At 50.2% G+C, this 23,007-nt stretch overlaps 1 protein-coding gene across 1 annotated transcript in view; it reads left to right on the top strand.

Annotated features, from left to right (window-relative positions):
* The window catches only part of C11H16orf96 (chromosome 11 C16orf96 homolog), a 39,599-nt gene extending 16,963 nt beyond the window's left edge, over positions 1-22,636 (top strand). Inside the window, exons 4-16 of the mRNA XM_045161291.1 lie at positions 29-115; positions 185-1,874; positions 5,032-5,117; positions 5,933-6,043; positions 12,016-12,090; positions 12,439-12,603; positions 16,399-16,517; positions 17,058-17,120; positions 17,973-18,056; positions 18,984-19,152; positions 19,303-19,405; positions 21,464-21,553; positions 22,263-22,636. Coding sequence (XP_045017226.1) covers positions 29-115; positions 185-1,874; positions 5,032-5,117; positions 5,933-6,043; positions 12,016-12,090; positions 12,439-12,603; positions 16,399-16,517; positions 17,058-17,120; positions 17,973-18,056; positions 18,984-19,152; positions 19,303-19,405; positions 21,464-21,553; positions 22,263-22,447 — 3,027 coding nt within the window. The 3' untranslated portion in view covers positions 22,448-22,636. The remainder of the gene's footprint in view (positions 1-28; positions 116-184; positions 1,875-5,031; positions 5,118-5,932; positions 6,044-12,015; positions 12,091-12,438; positions 12,604-16,398; positions 16,518-17,057; positions 17,121-17,972; positions 18,057-18,983; positions 19,153-19,302; positions 19,406-21,463; positions 21,554-22,262) is intronic.
* Positions 22,637-23,007: the final 371 nt, after the last annotated feature.

Below are 23,007 nucleotides of genomic sequence, written 5' to 3'. Positions count from 1 at the left end.
TATTCATATTCCCTACCTCATTGTGCAGGCTTCTCTCCAGAACAAGATTTATGCTGTCCCCAAACCTGAGGAAATGGTGCTCTGGAGTGGCCTCCACGAGGCTATGTTTACCCCGGTGAGAGAAGGTGGAGTGGGGAAGGGGAGTGGGAGGCCAGCCCAGCCAGCTCAGCTCTCTCCTCCACAGGGAGCTGGTGTGTCTGAACGGGAGCTGCCCAACCTGTGGCAGAGCACGAGCTCAGGGCCTACACGTGACCATGTCAAGGATGCTGGACAAGTCCATGGCTCACAGGCCATCCAAAGCCCCGCCTCCTTGAAGACTGGGCTGCCATCTGAAGTCCCAGCGGCCCTGTCACAGGATGGGTCTGCTCAGGCCATTACCTACAGCAGCTCCCAAGGGCTAGTGTACCCTCAGGCCCCCACTTCTGAGGCTAGGCCTGTGCCAGGGCCTGTGCCAGGGCCTGTGCCAGGGCCTGTATCAGGGCCTGTGCCAGGGCCTATGCCAGGGCCTATGCCAGGGCCTATGCCAGGGCCTATGCCAGGGCCTGTGCCAGGGCCTATGCCAGGGCCTGTGCCAGAGCCTGTACCAGGGCCTGCGCCAGGGCCTATGCCAGGGCCTGTGCCAAAGCCTGTGCCAGGGCCTGTGCCAGGGCCTGTACCAGGGCCTGTGCCAGGGCCTATGCCAGGGCCTATGCCAGGGCCTATGCCAGGGCCTATGGCAGGGCCAGTGCCAAAGCCTATGCCAGGGCCTGTGCCAGGGCCTATGCCAGGGCCTGTGCCAGGGCCTATGCCAGGGCCTGTGCCAAGGCCTATGCCAGGGCCTATGCCAGGGCCTATGCCAGGGCCTATGCCAGGGCCTATACCAGGGCCTGGTGTAATACAGAGTTTAATGCCAGCCCCTTGGCCTAGACCTGGACCTGTGCCAGGTGCATGGCCCCCTCCACCAGGAGGCTGGCCTGCTCCTAGAGGCTGGCTTGGGCCTGGCCCTTGGCCTGTCTGGGATATGCATACCTTCCAGCCTGGCCCCCTGCAGCCCCCTCAGGGCCTGTCCAGGGCTCCATCCCCAGCCATGGAGTTTGGATCATCATGGCCTGGTTCACTCCAGCCACACCAGCCTTCCAAGACAGCAGTCCAACAGCTCCCTCCTGTAGAAGAAACAGGGGATGAATATTATATGGAAATATTTGTGGATGAAATCCCCAAAGATAGGGTTCCCCAGGATGAGGATCTCCAGGATGGGAGCCCCAAGGATGAGGGACTCCAGGGCAGAAGACGCCGGGATGGGATTTCTATGGAGGGGGCTCTGAGGGGAAGAAAGCACAAGGGCCCTAAAGGTGGGGAACAGAAGGATAAGGCCCTAGAAACACGTGATAAAGCCTCCCAACCTGCCCTGAAGAAGCTGAAAGCCACTGCTGCCTTTGCTGTTGCCACAGCCTCAGCCTATGCAGCTGCTGCCAGCAAGGCCGCCCGGGCAGCCAAGGCTGCTGCCAAAGCACTTCAAGATGTCCCTGCCACCAAAATGGCTACCATGGCAACGAGTCTAGCTGCAGCAGGACCCATGGGGGTCTTTTCAGATGTCCTGGGTACAGGACATTCCCGTGGGGCCACCTCTGTAGCCTTCAGTGATGATGACCTGGAAGACATAGAGATGGACTATGACACGTTGCCCACAGTACCTGCGACTGTCCAAGTCATACCCAGCACAACCCTGTCCCAGGCCATGGTGTCTGCTATGCAGGCGTCAAGTCCTGAAGACAAGAAGAAGGCTGTCAAGCACTCTATGAGCCACATTGCCCAGATGCCTGGGAGACATGACTCCCTGAAGGAAGAGTTTGCCCAGCTGTCAAACATCCTGAACGAGCGCATAACTTATCTAGGTACACTTGGCCCGTGGACTAAGACCCTCCCCGAAGCCTGCTGTTGTTTGACTCTCACTTGCAACAGACTGTGCATTTAAGACATTAGGAGCCGGGCATGGTGGCGCACACCTTTAATCCCAGCACTCGGGAGGCAGAGGTAGGAGGATCACCGTGAATTCGAGGCCACCCTGAGACTACATAGAGAATTCTAGGTCAGCCTGAGCTAAAGTGAAATCCTACCTTGAAAAACCAAAAAAAAAAAAAAAAAAAAAAGACATTAGCCTTTTAGCTTTTGGCTTAAACAGACTAGGCTATTAGTCTTCTTCTTCTTATTTTTGTTATTTTGAGGTAGAGTCTTGCTCTAGGGCAGGCTGATCTGGAATTCACTATGTACTTTCAGGCTGACCTTAAACTCAGCAATCCTTCTACTTCAGCGTCCTGAGTGCTGGGATTACAGGTGTGCCCCACCACACTCAGCAGAGAGAATAGCTACACCAGGACCTCTAGCCACTGCAAAGGAACTTGAGCACATGCACCACTTTGTGTATCTGGCTTTACGTGGGTACTGGGGAATCGCACTCTGGTGGTTAGGCAGTTTGCAGAGAAGTGCCTTAATCACTGATCCATCTTTCTCATCCTAGTCTTCTTTTTCTTCTTCTTCTTTTTTTTAATTTTTTCGAGGTAGGGTCTCTTCACTCTAGTCCAGGCTGACCTGAAAGTCATTGTGATGGTGATCCTCCTACCTCTGCCTCCCAAGTGCTGGGATTAAAGACGTGTATCACCATGCCCGGCTTCTTTTTGGTTTCTCGAGGTAGGGTCTCTTCACTCTGTTCCAGGCTGACCTGGAAGTCACTGTGTAGTCTAAGGGTGGCCTTGAGGTGATGATGATCCTCCTACCTCTGCCTCTCGAGTGAAGGTGTGTGCCAAGGCCCTAGTCTTACTCTTTTTTACCGTGAGTGGACAGTGAGGTCTTATCTTGGAGAAGGGCTGTTAGGATCTAATGTCAGCTCTTAAGGGGGAACATTACCTATCAGGATTACTCCTGAAAACTTCTTTGTAATAGTCCGTAAGACAGCCTCACATGGTATTGCAGTCAGGCTTGAACTGCTGCTGGAAAACACTTGATCAAGAGCACCTTGTGGAATAAAAAGGGTTATTATGGTTTACAAACTTGAGGGGAAGCTCATGATGGTAGGGGAAAGCGATGGGATGGGCAGAGGGTGGACATCATCTCATCGCCAACATTGAGTAGACAACAAGAACTGGAGAGTGTGCCAAACACTGACAAGGGGAAACTGGCTATGACACCCATAAACCCACTCCCAACAATACACTGCCTCCAGGGAGCATTATTTCCCAAATCTCCATCAGCTGGGGATCTGGCATTCCGAACACATAAATTTATGGGGGACGCCTTAATCAAACCACCACACATGAAATCTTTTTTTTTTTTTTTTTTGAGGTCACGTCTCACTCTAGCTCAGGCTGACCTGGAATTCACTATGTATTCTCAGGGTGGCCTCGAACTCTTGGTGATCTTCCTACCCCTGCCCCCTGAGTGCTGGGATTAAAGATAAGAGCCACCATGCCCAGCTTTTTTTTTTTTTTTTTATGAGAGGGAGAGAGAATTGGCCTGCCAGGGTCTCCAGCCACTGCAGCCCAACTCCAGACTCGTGCCCCCTTTTATGTATGTGTGACCTTGCACTTGCATCATCTTGTGCATCTGGCTTACACTGGACCTGGGGAGTCAAACATGGGTCCTCAAGCTTTGCAAACAAGTGCCTTAACCACTAAGCCATCTCTGTAGCCCAGGATCTTTTCGTTTTAAACTCACTTATTTGCATGTGTGTGTGCGTGCGCACGCACACACCAGGGCCTCTTGCTCTTGCAATACCAAACACTTGTGTCACCCTTTGAATCTGGCTGACATGGTTGGTTTGGGAATTAAACCTCAGCCAACAGTCTTTGCAAGCTAGCACCATTAACCACTGAGTCATCTTCCCAGACTTTTGCACAGAATCTTCATAGTTTGGCTCAGCCAGCATGACCACTAAACAGAGCTCAGATCAAGCAGTCACTTTGGGACTGTGAGAACCTGCCAGGCAGAAAGATGTACTCTTAGAAACCTCAGCCCCATTCTGCAAAGAGGTAGCACCCATTAATATGTCTCTATTGCATGCAGAGGGTGGGCATCTTTACTACATGACCCCAGAGGAGAACAGTACTGGCGAGCCATCCTGGTGCTCAGCAGAAGTGTCCCTGGAAAGCACCAAAAAGCAAATTGCTGACCCACCTGGAGCTTCCGACTCAGTTTATCTGGCTGGAGCCCAAGGATATACATTTCCTTTTTGCAATGCTGGGGGTTAAACCCAGGGCTCCAGCATGTTAAGCCAACACTCTACCACTGAGCTATACTAAGCAAGCACTAAACTACTGAGCTCTATTCGTGGCTCAAGATGGTGCTGTTGTTGGTGCCGGAGGTGCAGGGAGCTCCTTTTGAGAGCCACTGTCCACCACCCTGAATAATCACCTTGCTTTTCTTTCATACTCTCTTGAGAAACAGTAACCGAGGGCACCAAAGTTCCATTCTGGTTTGGCCCTTCCCTTCTTTTTCCCCTTTGCCTCCTCCTCCTTTTTGTTTTTTATTTTTTATTTTTTGGTTTTTCAAGGTAGGGTCTCATTCTAGCCCAGGCTGATCTGGAATTCACTATGTACTCTCAAGGTGGCCTTCAACTCACAGCATTCCTACCTCAGCCTCCCAAGTGCTGGGATTAAAGGCGTGTGTCACCACACCCAGCTTTTTAAATTTTTTTTCTTTTTTTTTTTTTACTTATTTATTTGCAAGCGGAGAGAGAAAGACAGAGAGAATGGGCATTCCGGGGCCTACATCCCCTGCAGACTCCAGATACATGTGCCACATTGTGTATCTGAATTTGCATGAGGTCTGGAGAACTGAACCTGGGTGGTTAGGCTTTGCAGAGAAGCGCCTTACCTGCTGAACCATCTCTCCAGCTCTTCTGGTTTTGCTTTTGTTTTACTTTTCAAGGTAGGGTCTCCCTCTAGCTCTGGAATTCACTGTGTAGTCTCACAGAGCTCTTCCTACCTTGGTGTTCCAAGTGCTGGGATTAAAGGTGTGCACCACCACACTAAGCCCCACTCCTTCCTTTCCTTTCAGCTAACATGGGAAGCTCCTCCAGGCTTGAGACCACAGTGGATATCTTGGAGGAAAAGATTGATAACCTTCAGAAATCCAGGCTTCAGGTCAGTGTCCCTGGCAAAGAAAGAACATTTGAGATGTTGATGGCTTTGAGTGAGCTGGGGACTGGGCTTTTTGATTGTGGTTTTTTAAACTTTATTTTTAATATATTTTATTTATTTATTTATTTATTTATTTATTTATTTATTTATTTATTCGAGAGCAAGAAAGAGGCAGAGAGAGAGAGAGAAAGACAGACAGAGAGAGAGAGAGAGAGAGAGAGAGAGAGAGGGAGGATGGGTGGGCCAGGGCCTCCAGCCACTGCAAATGAACTCTAGCTGTGTGTGCCCCTTGTGCATCTGGCTTATGTGGGTCCTGGAGAGTTGAACCTGGGCCCTTTGGCTTTGCAGGCAAATGCCTTAAACACTAAGCCATCTCTCCAGCTCTGATTTTTTTTTTTTTTTTTTTGAGGTAGGGTCTCACTCTAGCCCAGGCTGACCTGGAATTCACTATGAAGTGTCAGGGTGGCCTCGAACTCATGGTGATCCTTCTACTTTCTGCCTCCTGAGTGCTGGGATTATAGGCGTGCGCCACCACGCCCGGTTTGGGATTGGGTTTCTTGACACTATGGCCCTCCCCAGTGCAGTCCTGCCTCAGAGTTGAAAGGATACCTGGGAAAATGACTGGGATAGGGTGGCCATCTGACAGGTCGGAGTCCACAGGCTTGATGGCTGTGGGGGTCCTGCCAAGCGTCTCTATTGGCTTCTCAGATGGCAGGTTGGAGTGCAGGGGCCTGCGATTCTTCCTGAAGGTCTCAAGCCCCTTCCGGCCATGGCAGCCTCAGAAGCAGAGGCTTCTGATATCGTGTGTTCCCACTTAGGAAGAAGAACTTGAGAGAATTTGGGGCAAGCAGATAGAGATAATGAAGGATCAGTACATTGTGCTGTCCAGGACGGTGGAAAAGCTGCAGATTCGCATGGATGACCTCAAGGTTTGGAGAGCTGTGGGGCCTGGGCAGGGCAAGCAACACAGTTCCTCCTCAGGACCCTCCCCAAAGTAGTTTTTTAAACGTTCTTTATTTATTTGAGAGAGAGAAAGAGAGAGACGGAGAGAATGGGTGCGCCAGGGCCTCCAGCCACTGCAAACGAACTCCAGACACATGCGCCCCCTTGTGTATCTGGCTTAAGTGGGTCCTGGAGAATCAAACTGGGATCCTTTGGCTTTGCAGGCAAATGTCCTAACTGCTAAGCCATCTCTCCAGCCACCCCCCTCAAAGTTTTATATGTAATTTTCAAGGTAGGGTCTCATTTTAGCCTAGGCTGGCCTCAAACTCACAGCAGTCCTCCTACCTCTGCCTCCTGAGGGCTGAGATTAAAGGTGTGCACCACTTTTTAAAAATATTTTATTTTTATTTATTAATTTGAGAGAGAGAGAGAGAGATACAGAAATAGGCAGGTAGAGAAAGAGAGTGGGTATACCAGGGCCTCTAGCCACTGCAAGCGAACTCCAGATGTGTGCACCCCTTGTGCATCCAGCTTATGTGGGTCCTAGGGAGTTGAACCTGTGTCTTTTGGATTTGGAGGCAAGCGCCTTGACCACTAAGCCATCTCTCCAACCCCCACTTTTTTTGTTTTTCACACTAGCCCAAGCTGACCTGGAATTCACTATGTATGTATCTATCAAAGTCCTGGTGCACACAACCACCTGAGCTGGTTTTTGCTCTGGGGAGGGGAGTCACAGGAAAGGAGCTGGTCTCTGAGTAAATCAAAAACCATCAAGAAAAGGAGACAAGGGCTGGAGAGATGGTTTAGCAGTTAAGGCGCTTGCCTGCAAAGCCAGAGGACCCAGGTTCAACTCCCCAAGACCCACATAAGCCGGATAGATGCACAAGGTGGCACATACATTTGGAGTTTATTTACCTTGGCTGGAGGCCCTGATATGCCTATTCTCTATCTGCCTCTTTCTCTCTCTTCCTCTGTCTATCTCCTCTCTCAAATAAATAATTCACAATAAAATATTTAAAAAATAAACTGGGTGTGGTGGTGCAAGCCTTTAATCCCAGCACTTGGGGCAGAGGTACGGGGATCACTGTGAGTTCAAAGCCACCCTGAGACTACATAGTTAATTCTAGGTCATCTTGGGCCACAGTGAGACCCTACCTCAGAAATAAAGAAAAAAAAGAGGGGGCTGGGAGGATTGCTTAGTGGTTAAAGCGTTTGCCTGCAAAGCCAAATGACCCAGGTTTGATTCCCCAGGACCCATGTTAGCCAGATGCACAAGGGGCGCACACATCTGGAGTTCGTTTTCAGTGGCTGGAGGTCCTGGTGTGCCCATTCTCTCCCTCTTTCTCTCTCTCCTCTTCTTTCTTGGTCAAATAAATAAAAACAAAATAATAAAAATAAAAATAAAAATAAAAAACAGGGGCTGAAGAAATTGCTTCATGGTTAAGGCACTTGCCTAAGGACCCAGGCCAGATGCACAAGATGGCACATGTGTCTGGAGTTCATTTGCAGTGAATAGAGGTCCTGGCGTGCCCATTGTCTCTCTCTCTCTCTCAAATAAATAAATAAAATATTTAAAAAAATAAACCGGGTGTGGTGGTACACTCCTTTAATCCCAGCACTTGTGAGGCAGAGGTAGGAGGATCACTGTGAGTTCAAGGCTACCCTGAGACTCCATAGTGAATTCCAGGTCAGCCTTGGCTAGAGTGAAACCCTACCTTGAAATCCCCCCAAAAAAAACATAAAAAATAAAAATAAAATAAAGAAAAGGAGCCAAAATAGAGCAAGAAACCAGAGAACAGGTGACCACAGAACCTCCCACCCCCACCCATGCAGAGCCTTATGATGGGGTTTGGACATTCTCCAGCCATAAATCTCCATTTCAGGTTGATACAGGGGCTGGAGAGATAGATGGCTTAGTAGTTAAGGCACTTGCCTGTGAAGCCTCAGAACCCATGTTTGACTCTCCCAGGTCCCATGTAAGCCAGACACACAAGGTGATGCAAGACCAAGGTAGCACATGTGCACAAGACGGCGCACCATCTAGACTTTGACTTACAGTAGCTAGAAGGCCCTGATATGTCAATTCTCTCTATCTGTGTCTCCCTTTCTCTCTCTATGTCTCTCTCTCACATGCTCTCAAAAAAAAAAATAAAATATGAGGGCTGGGGAAATGGCTTAGCGGTTAATGTGTTTGCCTGCGAAGCTAAGGACCCGGTTCAATTCCCCAGGACCCATGTAATCCAGATGCATAAGGGGGCACATGCATCTAGAGTTCATTTGCAGTGGTGGGAGGCCCTGGTAAGCCCATTCTCTCTCTCTCTCTCTCTCTCTCTCTCTCTCTCTCTCTCTCTCTCTCTGCCAAATAAATAAATAAAATATTTTTAATAAAATATGGGCTGGAGAGATGACTTAGCAGTTAAGGTGCTTGCCTGTAAAGCCAAAGGATCCAGGTTTGATTCCCTAGGACCGATGTAAGCTCATGCCTCTGGAGTTTGTTTGCAGTGGCTGAAGGCCCTGGCACACCCATTCTCTCTTTCTATCTGTCCCTCTATCTTTCAAACAAACAAATAAAGTACTGTTTTTTAAAAAAGGGCAACCAATACTTTAAAAAATAAATAAAAAATAATGCCGGGCATGGTGGTGCACACCTTTAATCCCCAGCACACAGGATGGCACAGGTAGGAGGTTCGTTATGAGTTCAAGGTCACCCTGAAACGACATAGTGAATTCCAGTTCTGCCTGGGCTACAGTGAGACCCTACCTTGAAAAACCAAGGAAAAAACATTGGTACAGGGCCTGGGATGCAGCTCAGATGGTGGAGTGCTTGCCTAGCCACGAGAAGCCCTGGGTCTGGTCCCCAGCACAGCAATTGGCAGGGTGGTTACTTTCTCCTTGCTGGATACGGTACCCGACCAGAAGTGGCCCAGAGAAGAAAAGTGCTGCTGGGTCTGGTGGCACATGCCTTTAGTCCCAGCACTCAGGAGGCTGAGGTGGAAGGATGGCCATGAGTCTGAGGTCAGCCTGGAGCTACAGAATGAGTTCCACAGCCTGGGCTACAGTGAGACACTACCTCGAAGGAAAAAAAAAAAAAAGAGGAAAGAACTTATTTCAGTTTATATTTCCAGAGGGTAGAATTATCATAGTGGGGAAAGTGTGGCAGAAGAACAAATGTTGAATATTCAGCTAGTGTCCTCTCTTTTTTGCATGTGTGTAGAATGTGTGTGTAGCGTGAGGTGTGGGATGTATGCACATGTGTGTGCAGTATGCATACCCCATGTGCATGGGATCAGAGGCCAGAGGAGAGTATCAGGCTCATTTGTGTCTTTCCCTCAACCTGGAGCCAATATCCAACAGTGAGTCCCAGTAATTTTCTGATTCCCTGGTTTTCATCCCCCATGATATGAGGTTACTAACATGTGTGGCCACACCCAGCTTTTTTAAAAAACTTATTTGAGAGAGACAGAGAGGCAGAGAGAAAGAAAATAGGCACTCTAGGGCTTCCAGCCACTGCAAACGAATTCCAGACACATGTACCACCTTGTGCATCTGGTTTACATGGGTCCTGGGGAATTCAACCTGAGTCCTTAGGCACTGCAGGCAAATGCCTTAACCCATTAAGCCATTTCTCTACCTCTACTTTTTTTTTTTTTTTTTCGGGGTAGAGTTCTACTCTAGCCCAGGCTGACCTGGAATTCACACTGTAATTCAGGCTGGCCTTGAACTCACAGTGATCCTCCTATCTCAGCCTACCAAGGGCTGGTATTAAAAGTATGTGCCACCATGCCCAGCATGTGCTACCTTTAAATTTTTTTTTTGTTTATTTATTTGAGAGCGACAGAGAGGAGGAGGCACAGAGAGAGAGAGAAAAAGAGACAATGGGCATACCAGAGTTTCCAGCCTCTATAAACGAACTCCAGATGCATGCGCCCCCTTGTGCATCTGGATAACATGGGTCCTGGGAAATCGAGCCTCAAACTGGGGTCCTTAGGCTTCATAGGCAAGCACTTAACCGCTAAGCCATCTCTCTAGTCCTTTCTTTGTTTCTTTTTGAGGTGCCTTTAATCCCAGCACTTGGGAGGCAGAGGTAGGAGGAGCGCCATGAGTTCAAGGCCAACCTGAGACTACAGAGTTAATTCCAGGTCAGCCTGGATCAGAGTGAGACCCTACCTCGAAAAACCAAAAATAAATAAATAAAAGCATGAACTACCACAGACGATTTATGCACAACTTCAAAAAAAATTTTTTTTGCAAGGTAGGGTCTCACTTTAGCCTAAATTGACCTGACCTGGAACTCACTCTGTAGTTCCAGTCTGGCTTTGAACTCACAGCAATCCACTTACTTCTGTCTCCCGATTGCTGACTAAAATTGTTTTAAGTTATTTATTTCTATTTGTTTATGAGAGAGAGAGAATGGTTGCACCAGGGCCTCTAGCCACTGCAAATGAACTCCAGGTGCATAAGCCACCATGTGAATTTGGCTTATGTTTGTGCTGGGGAATTGAACCTGGGTCCTTAGGCTTTACACACACACACACACACACACACACACACACACAATTTATTTGCTTATTTGCAAACAGAGAGAAGAGGGGGGAAGAGGAAAGAGAAAAAGAGAGAATAGGTGTGCCAGAGCTATTTGCTGCTGCAAACACACTCCTGTTGCATGTACCATCTTTGTGCATTTGGGCCATTAAGCTTTTCAGTCGAGTGTTGAGCCGTAACTCCAGCCCCAAGCCCAACTTTTGTGTTTTTATGGTTTTTCAAGGTAAGAGTCTTGCCCTAGCCCAGCCTGACCTGAAATTAGTCTCAGGCTCATCTCAAAGTCATGACAAACCTACTTTAGCCTCCTGGGTGCTGGGATTAAAGGCATGAGCCACCATGCCCTGACCATGTCCAACTTTTTACATGGGCTCTGGGGAGTTGAACTTGATGGTCTCTAGCTTGAGAGGCTCTCATGCCTAGCTCTCATGCAAGTGCTTTTAACACTGAGTTATCTCTTCAGCCCATATGTAAAGTCCAGGAATCCAGCCTATTGGATGGTGCTGCCCTTAGGGTGGATTCTCCTACCTCAGCTGTTCTAATCTAGAAAATCTCTCACAAACCTGACCACAGATTTGTTTACATGGTGAGTCTAAATCTTGCCAAGGGCTGGAGAGGTTGCTCAGTGGTTAAGATGCTTGCCTGCAAAATTTAATGACCCTGGGATTAGATTCCCCAGTACCCACGTAAAGCCAGTCACGGAAGGGGAACATTTGTCTGGAGTTCATTTGCACCAGCTAGAGGCCCTGGAGTGCTCATTCTCTTTCTCTGTCTTCCTCTTGGTCTCTCTCTCTCTCTCTCTGCTTGCAAATAAATAAATTAAAAAAATATTTTAAATCAGCTGGGCATGGTGGTACATACCTTTAGTTCTAGCACTTGGGAGGCAGAGGTAGGAGGAGCACTGTGAGCTCAAGGCCAGCCTGGGGCTACAGAGTTCTGGGTCAGCCTGGGCTAGAGCGAGACCCCTACATTAGAAATTTTTTTTGTTTGGTTTTTTTGAGGTATGGTTTCACTCTAGCCCAGGCTGACCTGGAATGCACTGTATAGTCTCAGGGTGGCCTTGAACTCATGGTGATCCTCCTACCTCTGCCTCCCAAATGCTGGGATTAAAAGCATGCACCACCACGCTGGCTGGAAAAAAAAAAAACCAACTTAAATCCTGTCAAATTGACAACCAGACATTAACAATCACAGTCGTGCATGCCTGTACCCCAACATCCTAGGGGGCAGTTTATCTCCAGCACCATGTTTCTTCTCTTCTGCTCCAGGCACTGGGGCCTGAGAACCTGAGCCCTCTAATGCACCCCGCCTGCTGTCCGTCCGGCCTGCCACCACCTCCGGCACGTGGGAGGCATGAGGCTCACAGGCTCCTGCGGCTGTCGCTGTGCGCGTGGCTGACTTCCTTTTGCGCTGTGCTTAGGGTCTCCGGACTGACATCAAGATGCTGGATCTGAACAAGGCGGACAAGAGGGCAGTAGAGCATGAACTGAGTGAAGTGAGCGAGCAGAAGTCCTCCCCTCCCACTGCCCCCAGACCAGAGCTGGGCCCTGACACAGAACAGTACCCCGACAGGCCAGCCAAGAGGGCCAGAGCTCCCCCACCCCCCGTCTCTACCCACACAAGCAGGTCCCGGGGCTCCTCAAAAGTTGCCCAGTCGTCTCATATTTCCAGTGGCTCAGGATTAGTGACACTCGTGGTTGCATTTGAGGCAACACAGACCTGCAATCTTGAATTTAAACCAAGGCTAGACATCCATTGATCTTGAGCTAGAAAAACTTGACCAATCGGGTCGCAGGGCTCTAACCCCAGCAGCCCTGCCCTCCCCATGCCCTTGTCTTCCTAGAAAGCTGACAAGAGCACCTTAGCTAGCAAGGCAAACCGGGCTGACCTGGAGACTGTGGTGACAGAGCTGAATGAGATGGTTCAGAGCATGCTTTTCAAGGTCACAACCCAAGAGGGCAACTGGAAGAACTCTCTGAAGCATCTCAAGAAGGACTTCAACACCAAGGTGAGTGTAGCTAGAAACAAGCACCGTCAGCCACCTGTCCAGCACAAGGTCAGTGTATCTGTATTAGGTAGCTGAGGCTGACTTTGAACGATTTTTTAAAATATTTAATTCTTATTTATTTGAAAGAGTGTATGTGTGTGTGTGTGTGTGTGTGTGTGAGAGAGAGAGAGAGAGAGAGAGAGAGAGAGAGGGAGGGAGGGAGGGAGGGAGGGAGGGAGAGAGAGAGAGAAGGAAGGAAGGAAGGAAGGAAGGAAGGAAGGAAGGAAGGAAGGAAGGAAAGAAAGGGCATGCCAGGGCCTCCAGACATTGCAAACAAACTCTAGACCCACACACCACCTTGTGTGTCTGGCTTATGTGGGGCCTGGAGAATCAAACCTGGGTCCTTTAGCTTTGCATGCAAGAGCCTTAACCATTAACCATCTCTCCCGTCCCTGAACTTTTTTAAAATTTTTATTTATTTATTGAAGAGAGAGAATGAGAGAGGCAGATGTAGACAGAGAATGGGCAGGCCAGGGCCTTTAGCCACTGCAAACAAACTCCAAACCCATGTGCCACCATGTGCATCTGGCTTACATGGGTACTGGGGAATCAAACCTGGGTCTTTAGGTTTTACAGGCAAGTACCTTAACTGCTAAGCCTTCTCTCCAGCCCTTATTATTATTATTGGGGGTGGAGGGTCTCACGGCAGGGTCTCGCTGTAGTCCAGGCTGACCTGGAGTTCACTATGGAGTCTCAGGTCGGCCTCAAACTCACAGCAATCCTTCTACCTCTGCCTCCAGAGTGATGGGATTAAAGGTGTACGCCACTGTACCCAGGTTTTTTATTTTTTAATTTTTTATTTGAGGTAGGGTCTCACTCTAGTCCAGGCTGACCTGGAACTTATTGTATACTCCCAGGCTGGATTCAAACTTATGGCAATCCTCCTACCTCAGTCTCCTGAGTACTGGGACTAAAGGTGTGTGCCACCACAGCTGGCTAAAATTAATATTTTTATTTATTTGCAAGAAGAGAAAGTGAGAGAATGAGTAAGTGAGTATAGGCACACCAGGGCCTCTTGCTCTCCAAACAAACTTCAGACACACGTGCCACTTAGTGTACCTGGGTTTACATGCGTACTGGGGAATCAAACCCAGGCTGTCAGGCTTTGCAAGTAAGCACCTCTAACCTATGATCCATAATGTGTGTGTGTGTGTGTGTGTGTGATCAGTGGTGTGCACTCCCCAGCCTCCACGATGGCAGATGCTTGGCAAGTGCTTGTCTGTGTGCATTTGACTATTTGGACATTTCCCCTAAATCAACCATGACTTCTGTGCCTGGCTTCTTCCAATTAGCATCGCTTTGTTTTTCTTCTCAAGGTAGGCTCTCCGTCTAGACCAGGCTGACCTGGAAGTCACTATGTAGTATCAGAGTGGCCTGGAGCTGAAGGTGGTCCTCCTACCTCTGGGATTAGAGACCTGCTATACCACACCCAGCAGAACTTTGTTCTTAAGCTAAGTGTGGTAGTGCAAGCTTGCCATCCTAGTTGAGAGGCTTGGGGCAAGAATGGCGTTCAAGGCCAGCCTAGGCTACCCAGCAAAACCCTATCTTATAATAAATGCTAGATTGGAATGTCTGTACAACTTTGTGAATATACTAAAAGCAACAGAGGGCTGGAGAGATGGCTTAGTGGTTAAAGTGCTTGCTTGTGAAGCCTAAAGACCCAGATTCGATCCCCTAGTGCCCACATAAACCAGATATACAAGGTGGCACATGTCTCTAGAGTTTGTCTGCAGTGGCTGGAGGCCCTTGAGCCCATTCTCTCTCTGTCTGCCTCTTTCTCTTTCTCTCTCAAATAAAATAAGAAAACACACACTTAAAAAAAAAAAAGCAAATCTGGGTATGGTGGTATGTACACCTTTATTTATTTTTTTTATTTTTTTTTAAATTTTTATTTATTTGAGAACGACAGACACAGAGAGAAAGACAGATAGAGGGAGAGAGAATGGGCGCGCCAAGGCTTCCAGCCTCTGCAAACGAACTCCAGACGCGTGCGCCCCCTTGTGCATCTGGCTAACGTGGGACCTGGGAAACCGAGCCTTGAACCGGGGTCCTTAGGCTTCACAGGCAAGCGCTTAACCGCTAAGCCATCTCTCCAGCCCGTGTGTACACCTTTAATTCCTACACTCAGAGGCAGGACGATTGCCATGAGTTCAGGGCCACCTGAGACTACATAGTGAATTCCAGGTCAGCCTGAGTTAGAGTGAGACCATACTTCCCCTACCTCAAAAAAAAAAAAAAAAAAACAGAACTGACCATTCTACATACAAACCCTGTATAAATACCTGTTAAGTGTGTAAATGTCAGGGGCATGGGAATTACTGAGAGAAATGTTTCATTTTAATTAATTTGTGATTTTTTTTTTTTTTTGGTTTTTCAAGGCATGGTCTTGCTGTAGCTGAGGCCAACCTGGAATTCACTATGTAGTCTCAGGGTGGCCTTGAACTCACAGCAATCCTCCTCCCTCTGCCTCCCGAATGCTGGGATTAAAGGCGTGTGCCACCATGCCCAGCTTTAATTAATTAATTTTTTTATGAGAGAGTATGGGCATTCCAGGGCCTCTAGCCACTGCAAACAAACTCCAGTCACATTTACCACTTTGTTCATCTATCTGCCTTTACATGGGTACTGGGGAATCAAACCCAGGCCATCAGGCTTCGTAAGCAAACACCTTTCTTTGTTGTTGGAAGCAAACACTTTCAACAGATGAGCTGTCTCCCCAGCTCTGGAGAAATGTGTCTTTGGGCCTCCAACCCTGTAGATGAGCAGTAGTTGCTTTGGAGCCAATACCTGATGGTGCTTCTTGCTGTAGTTACTGGGAGATTCACTTTGCAAGTTCTAACAGTAGTGAGCAGAAGAGTGGGAGCCTTGAAGGGAGATGGAGCTGAGGGCTCTCACTGTCTTGAAGGGAGATGGAGCTGAGGGCTCTCACTGTCTTGAAGGGAGATGGAGCTGAGGGCTCTCACTGTCTTGAAGGGAGATGGAGCTGAGGGCTCTCACTGTCTTGAAGGGAGATGGAGCTGAGGGCTCTCACTGTCTTGAAGGGAGATGGAGCTGAGGGCTCTCACTGTCCTGAAGGGAGATGGAGCTGAGGGCTCTCACTGTCTTGAAGGGAGATGGAGCTGAGGGCTCTCACTGTCCTGAAGGGAGATGGAGCTGAGGGCTCTCACTGTCTTGAAGGGAGATGGAGCTGAGGGCTCTCACTGTCTTGAAGGGAGATGGAGCTGAGGGCTCTCACTGTCTTGAAGGGAGATGGAGCTGAGGGCTCTCACTGTCTGAAGGGAGATGGAGCTGAGGGCTCTCACTGTCTTGAAGGGAGATGGAGCTGAGGGCTCTCACTGTCCTGAAGGGAGATGGAGCTGAGGGCTCTCACTGTCCTGAAGGGAGATGGAGCTGAGGGCTCTCACTGTCCTGAAGGGAGATGGAGCTGAGGGCTCTCACTGTCCTGAAGGGAGATGGAGCTGAGGGCTCTCACTGTCCTGAAGGGAGATGGAGCTGAGGGCTCTCACTGTCTTGAAGGGAGATGGAGCTGAGGGCTCTCACTGTCTTGAAGGGAGATGGAGCTGAGGGCTCTCACTGTCTTGAAGGGAGATGGAGCTGAGGGCTCTCACTGTCTTGAAGGGAGATGGAGCTGAGGGCTCTCACTGTCTTGAAGGGAGATGGAGCTGAGGGCTCTCACTGTCTTTGATCCATCTTATTTCTCCGAAGCTCTGCAGGTTGCTAGGGTGAGAGAACTTAGTCTTCTTCTCTGGTTGGCAGGTGGTCCACAGTGATCTACAAAACTTGAAGAAAGATGTGGAAGAAGTCTGGAAGATAGTCAAGAAGCTTATAATAGAGGGCCTGAAATTCGATCCAGACCGTGCTGCAGGCTTTAAGAAGTAAGTGTAACCTAGCATGGTGGTGCACGCCTTTAATCCCAGCACCTTGACAGGCAGAGGCAGGAGGATCACCGTGAGTTCAAGGCCACCCTGAGACTCCATAGTGAATTCCAGGTCAGCCTGAGCTACAGCGAAACCCTACCTTAACAACAAATAAACAAAAAGTAAGTGTATTGATTGAGGGGTGGCTGGGGATGGGAGCTCTGACTCCTGGCCAGGGGACCCCAGCCTTTCTGCGCCAAACGAGGAAACCCGAGGTCCAAGAGAGAAGGGACTTGCCAGGGCCACACAATTGGCAGGCTGCTCGGGCCTGTGACTCCCACGGCAGATAGCCACCCCCAGGTAGCGCACTCCCGTTCCCTCCGTGCCCCCACAGGTGCCCCTGCCCCCAGGGTGGCTTGGGAAGGACCAGATATAGACCATCCGAGTCTGCAGCAGGCAGGAAGCCGCTTCGTTCTGATCGTGGGCCCTAGGGCCTTGGAGGGGCCCGCGGACCTCGCAGCCTCCGGCACCGCTGACAGCTCCCGCCTTGTCCTCCAGGAAGCTGTTGGAGCGTGTGAAGTGCATCTCCTGCGACCGGAGGGTGGAGATGATGACCGTCCCGTGAGTAGCACCGCCGCCAGCCCTGAGCCGAGCCCCCCCCCCCCACCGCGCAGGACCGCGGCTGTCCCCAAGCAAACCTTGCGACACCACCGAGCCAACCTCAAGTACACACTCATCATACGCTCCACTGTACATCAATCTGCCTGTACATATCCTTACACACAGCTCTGTATCCATCACCTTGCTGTCCCTGGCAGTGAACCCTTGGGAGGTGAGGGGGTGGGAGAAAAGACAAAAGGACAGAGGGAAGCATTGTGTGTAGGTGGTGGTGGATTCACAACTTTCTAATATCTTTTTATTCTTTGAGGTAGTTTCCCTCTAGTCCAGGCTGACCTGGAATTTTCTTTTTTTCTTTTTTTTTCTCAATTTTTATTAACATTTTCCATGATTATAAAAAATATCCCATGGTAATACCCTCCCTCTCCCCACTTTCCCCTTTGAAATTCCATTCTCCATCATATCCCCTCCCCCTCTCAATCAGTCTCTCTTTTATTTTGATGTCACCATCTTTTCCTCCTCTTATGATGGTCTTGTGTAGGTAGTGTCAGGCACTGTGAGGTCATGGATATCCAGGCCATTTTATGTCTGGAATTGAACCTGGGTCCTTTGACTTTGCAGACAAGCATCTCAACCGTTGAGCCATCTCTCTAGCCTAGTTTTTACTTTCATACTCAGAGTAGTGTTTGTCTCATGTGCCAGTTGGCAGAGGTTCCCCATGCTGTGGTGCAGAGGCTGCTGGCTATGTGCTGTGGACGGTGGGTAGACCACCTCCTCCCCCCTCCCTCCTGCAAACCCAGAGCCCTTTGCTGGCTATGTGAGCCTCCCACAGCTCTGCTTCCTTCTTGCCTCCAGACAGCTGATCACCATCCACGGTGCTCAAGTGACGCGGCCTGCCAGTGCCAACAGCTATGGCTACCTGCAGCGAGAGCTGATGAGGTGGGGGGGCCTCCTTCCCAAGGCCTGCGACCCGTCCTTTAGAGACTGTCAGCGCAGATGTACAGGGTGCCCATGGGAGGTGGTGTGTAGCTGGCAGGCACACAGAGGATAGAGGAGCCAACATTTGTCCTGGCATCCTAAGCTCAAGGCCAGCCTGGGCAACTTAGTAAGACAGTACTTCAACATAAAAACTACACAGAGGGCTGGGGATGTGGACCAGTGGTAAAATGTTTTCCTGGCATGTGTGAAGAAGCCCTGGTTCAACCCCACAATATTGGTGGGGGGGGGGAGGAAATAAACAAACAGGAGGGCCTCTTGTTATGTTGTCTTCAAACACCCCATGAGCTGGGATTGACATACTTGTTTTCTGTTGGTTGACTGATGTTTGAGGCCCTTTGGGTAGGTCTGGCCTTGACTCCTCATGGCTTCCCTTGGAGGAGTATTTCACTGTCATTTTACAGTTGATGAGACTGAGGCTGGAAGAGCATATGTGACCTGCCCAAGGTCATGGTTTGTAAGTGGCAGAGGAGGCTTCTTAATCTAACTGCTTCCTCCCCCACTGGCCCCAGCTGGTTCCCTGGGTCCTAGCACCATGGGGACCCAGGAGCTTCTGTGAAATGGGATAGGAACTGCCAAGTGTCAGTCACAGCCATGGGAAAAGAAGGGACTCGGGCTAGGGGTGGGGAAGCCGTGTTGGCTCATTCGCCCTCCTGTGCCTGACTTCCGGAGCTCAGAGACAACATGCACTTGGTAGGCCAGACCAAGGCTCCAGGTGAGATGGGGCCTGGGGAAGGTGACGTGACTTATTCCCTCCCAAAATTGTGCGTGTCTGTATCCACCTGCCAGGCTCCAGGCCTGCCTCCCTGGGCTGGGCTCCTCTGTGCCAGAGGTGTCTCTAGGTGGCTGCTGACCTTCTGTCCTGCCCAGGGAGCATCAGCAGCAGGTGCAGTTCCAGGACCTGGTCCAGGAGAAGAGTCTAGGTTCCCAGCAGGACTGGGGTGATGGGCCTCGACTTGACAGCAGCCTCAAGCAAAAGCAGGGTGACCTGTCAACACTGTACCCTTACGGGGACCCCAAAGTGATGAACTATGACAGCGTGAGTCTGGCTGTAGCCCTCCAGAGGGTGGGGTCAGGACCTGAGCTGTGAGCGCCTCGAGGAGGCTGTACTCTGGCTCTGGCCTTTCGTGCAGGAAGGTGGGTGGTGGCAGTGGGGCGGCTGTCATCCAGGATCCTGACCATCCAACAGGCTGAAGTGGACATCCTGGGAGTGGACGGGATCCTGTACAAAGGCCGAATGAACAGTCAACTTGGGGCCCGGACTGTGGCCACTGGGGAGAAGGAGCTGGCAGGTAAGAGGCACCAGACCCTTTGCAGACCACTGCCCTGAGTCCTGAGTCTGTTGGGCTGGGCAATGGGGTGCAGGTGGAGCCCAGGGTCACCCCTGGTTGGAGATCCCTTTTAGTCTTTGCAAAAGGGGTTTCCATTGTGTGCCAGGCACCTAACTAGGTACCAGGAGACATTGGGGAGCAAAAGATAAGAGCAATCCCCTGTGGTCATGAAGGGGACTAGGCCATAAACAAATAATGGAAAGCCGTAATTCATGATCCCAAACAGAAATAGGTGACCTGAAGCCAGCATGGCGGTGCACGCCTTTAATCCCAGCACTTGGGAGGCAGAGGTAGGAGGATCGCCCATAGTTCGAGGCCACCCTGAGACTACATAGTAAATTCCAGGTCAGCCTGCACCAGAGTGAGACCCTACCTCAAAAAACCAAAAATATATAAATAAATAAATAAAATAAAAAAGAAAAGAAATAGCTGACCTGAAAGACTAGGGCTGCAGCCCTAGGTAGAGTGTTTAAGTGCCAGGCCGTGGGTCCATTCACCAGTACTAGAAAACAACCCAACAGAAGCAGCTCATTTGCAGGGAGGCCGTGGAGACAGAACAGCTGGCCTGTGCAAAATCTAGTATAGACAAAGACTGGGATGGGTGCTGGGCTAATGATAAACTTGTGTCAGCCCAAGCTGGTCCATGGGGGAGGGATTGGAAAGCTCCTCAAATACCTCTGAGGAAGGAAATGGAATACTTGTCGGAGGGTCAGAGGGAAGAGAGCAGTCCAGGTGGGGGGAATAGTAGGTGCAAAGGTCTTGTAGTAAGCAGTAAGCAGAAGCCAGGCACAGGCAGAACTTGGGGGGATGAATCTGTCTATAGAGTGCGGACTAGAAGAGAGGGTGAAGGAGACGTGGACCTGGCCCAGACCCTGGGTCATGGGTTAGGGTCAGCCAGCAAGAAACCCAACCTATGCACATTTAACATCGATCACTATGGTTACTATGGCGTCAGGGCGTGAGGCCCGTCTTTGCCCCTCCAGCTGCTTGCCTTTGGCAGGGGCTGTTACCCCAGCTTCCACCTCCTCTTCTGACTGGAGAGGACACTTGTCATTGGATATAGGGTTCATTGCCATCCCATTTCAAGACCCATAATTACACAAGCAGAGACTTTTTCCTTTTCTTTTCATTTGTTTGTTTTTGATTTTTCAAGGTAGGGTCTCACTCTAGTCAAGGCTGACCTAGAATTCACTATGTAGTCAGGGTGGCCTTGACAGTGATCCACCTACCTCTGCCTCCTGAATGCTGGGGTTAAAGGTGTGTGCCACCATCCAACCCAATAATGGTCCCGTTCTGTTTCCAGAGGGGCAGAATAGCATCTCCCATGTCCTTTATCTAGTAGGTATCTGCTCAGGTCCCCCACTGTGACCCTGGTGAGAGGGGACTTAGCTGGGCTTCAGGGATCACTAAACAGGGCAGCAGGAGCTAATGTTTAATGAGCCCAAGTTTGTGCCAGACCTTCCTCTGCTCACCCACAGGGCCCTATCAGGCATTTTACAGAGGCATAGAGGACACACCCTCAGCAGAGAGGTCTGGCGGGGCATCCCTGGCCCCTTCGCTACCCACTGTGGACCTCCTCCAGGGCTGTTACCCTCAAGAGAGGGGTTTTCCCTCAGTGAGTCATTCATTCCCGAGATCCACACGACCAACCAGAACCTAAGCTGGCACTCCCAATGGCTTTACCTTGCTTGGGACAATGAAGCCCAGTTTTAGAAATCCATTGGCATGTGAATCCCAGGACTTGGGAGGCTGAGGCAGGAGGATTGTTTCCAATGGGTTATTTGCTTACTTATGCAAAGAACATTCTAGTCCAAAATAGATTCACTACATCAACGTAGGCTTTCCTATTATACCTGTGTCGTATGCTAGCTATTATGTAGGCAAAGGGAGCAGACATCCACTCACGGAAGACGGGCAGAGTTGATGGGACGGGGAAACTGTGGTTCTACCAGAGTAAAGCTTGGCCTGGTACAGGGCCCAGAACTCAGGACCCCAGCTGCTCAGATCTTTCCTCCTCAGCCACGAAGGTTCCGTGTCCCTCAGCTCAAAACCTGAGTGAGTGGAGTGAGAGAGTGCGCCCTGGTTCCTGGACAGGTGCCACCTACCCCTGTGAGTACTTGACCTACCTGGGATTCTGGCAGATTTCTGGTCATCCTGGTCCTGCCCATTCCTTCACCTTCAACCTGGGGCTTGCTCCCATCTCACCTCCCTCAATAACCCCCTGCTCTGACTGAACCCTAGCGGCAAACTGGGCCCAGCGAAGAGCCCTGAGGAGCGTGCACCCAGCATTCTGCTCCCTGGTGAGCGGTCATGGAGCCTCCTGGGCTCATACTTCCCCTTCAAGGGAGTTTCCTGGTCCCAGCACCATCCCAGAAGCCTAGTCTGTGCCTGTCTCCAGGGGACTACCTGGCTGCTGAGGACAAAAGAGGCTGCTTACTGTCCTGGGCCTCTTGGCTTCAGGAGCCAGACTGGGTGAACAGAGACCCTGAACTTCCCTGATTCCTATCTGCATGCCTGGGGCTTCTAGAGGCCCTTGACAGTTTACAAAGCACTTTCTCCTTTCTCCCCTGATCCTAGTTCCAATTCACTGGATGGTACTGTGTGTCCAAGAGAAGGGGGCTAAGGCTTGGCCACCTGAGCCCAGGATGCTAGCCCTCGGTCCCCTGGGTTCTCTGTTCCTCTTTGGCACCCACTCCTGGAGCTGTATATGGAGTTAGTTTATGCAGTGCTCAGTACCGGCAGAGGCCCACAAAGCACTTCCAGCCTTGGGCTTCTCCTGGGGAAGTTGTTGGAACACAGCAGTTTCTCCTGTCTTTAGCCCTGGGCCCTCGCGCCAGAGTCAGCTCTGCCATCTCGGTGCTGGCTCAATCGACACCCCTGCCACCACTGCCCTCCCTCCAGAGGGACCCCCAGGAAGCCCCTGGGCCCACCAGGCATTCAAGATCTCTGCACAACGAATTCCGAGCCAGCACACAGGCTGTGGAGGAGCCCACCAACCCGTGAGCCCCAACCCATGTGCTCACTGTCATAGGGTGTATCTGCATTCCACAGGCAAGACCTGGGGCCTGGACCAGCCCCAGGAAGGGTGCAGGGGCCCTGGATATACGGGGAGGGGTCTTCATATAGGGCCCGTATCAAACCCGTTGTTTAACTTTGTGTATAAATACAGCGCAACCCTTAGCCAACATTTTCATGGAGAACATAGCTTTTGAATGAAGTTTTTCACAAAGACACTTGAATTTCTTGAGCCATTTTCCAAACAGCACAAAATGGTTTCAAAATCATCCCTTTTAAGCTAGGCATAGTGGTGCACGCCTTTAATCCCAGCATTCAGGTGGCAGAGGTAGGAGTTCAAGACCACCCTGGGACTACATAGTGAGTTCCAGGTTTCCAGGTCAGCCTGGGCTAGAGTGAGACCCTACCTTGAAAAAAAAAAAATCCTTTTTAAATCAGGTGTGGTGGTGCATGTCTATAATCTCATGACGTGGAAGGTGCAGGAGGAAAGAGAATCCAGTAGTTCAAGGCTCCTCTTTCCATACTCAGTCAGTTCAAGGCCAGCCTGT

The sequence above is a fragment of the Jaculus jaculus genome, chromosome 11, assembly GCF_020740685.1.
Source record: "Jaculus jaculus isolate mJacJac1 chromosome 11, mJacJac1.mat.Y.cur, whole genome shotgun sequence".
NCBI classification, from domain to species: Eukaryota; Metazoa; Chordata; class Mammalia; order Rodentia; family Dipodidae; genus Jaculus; species Jaculus jaculus.
Note: the sequence above shows the minus strand (reverse complement) of the source record. Positions and strands in the feature narration are given on the sequence as shown.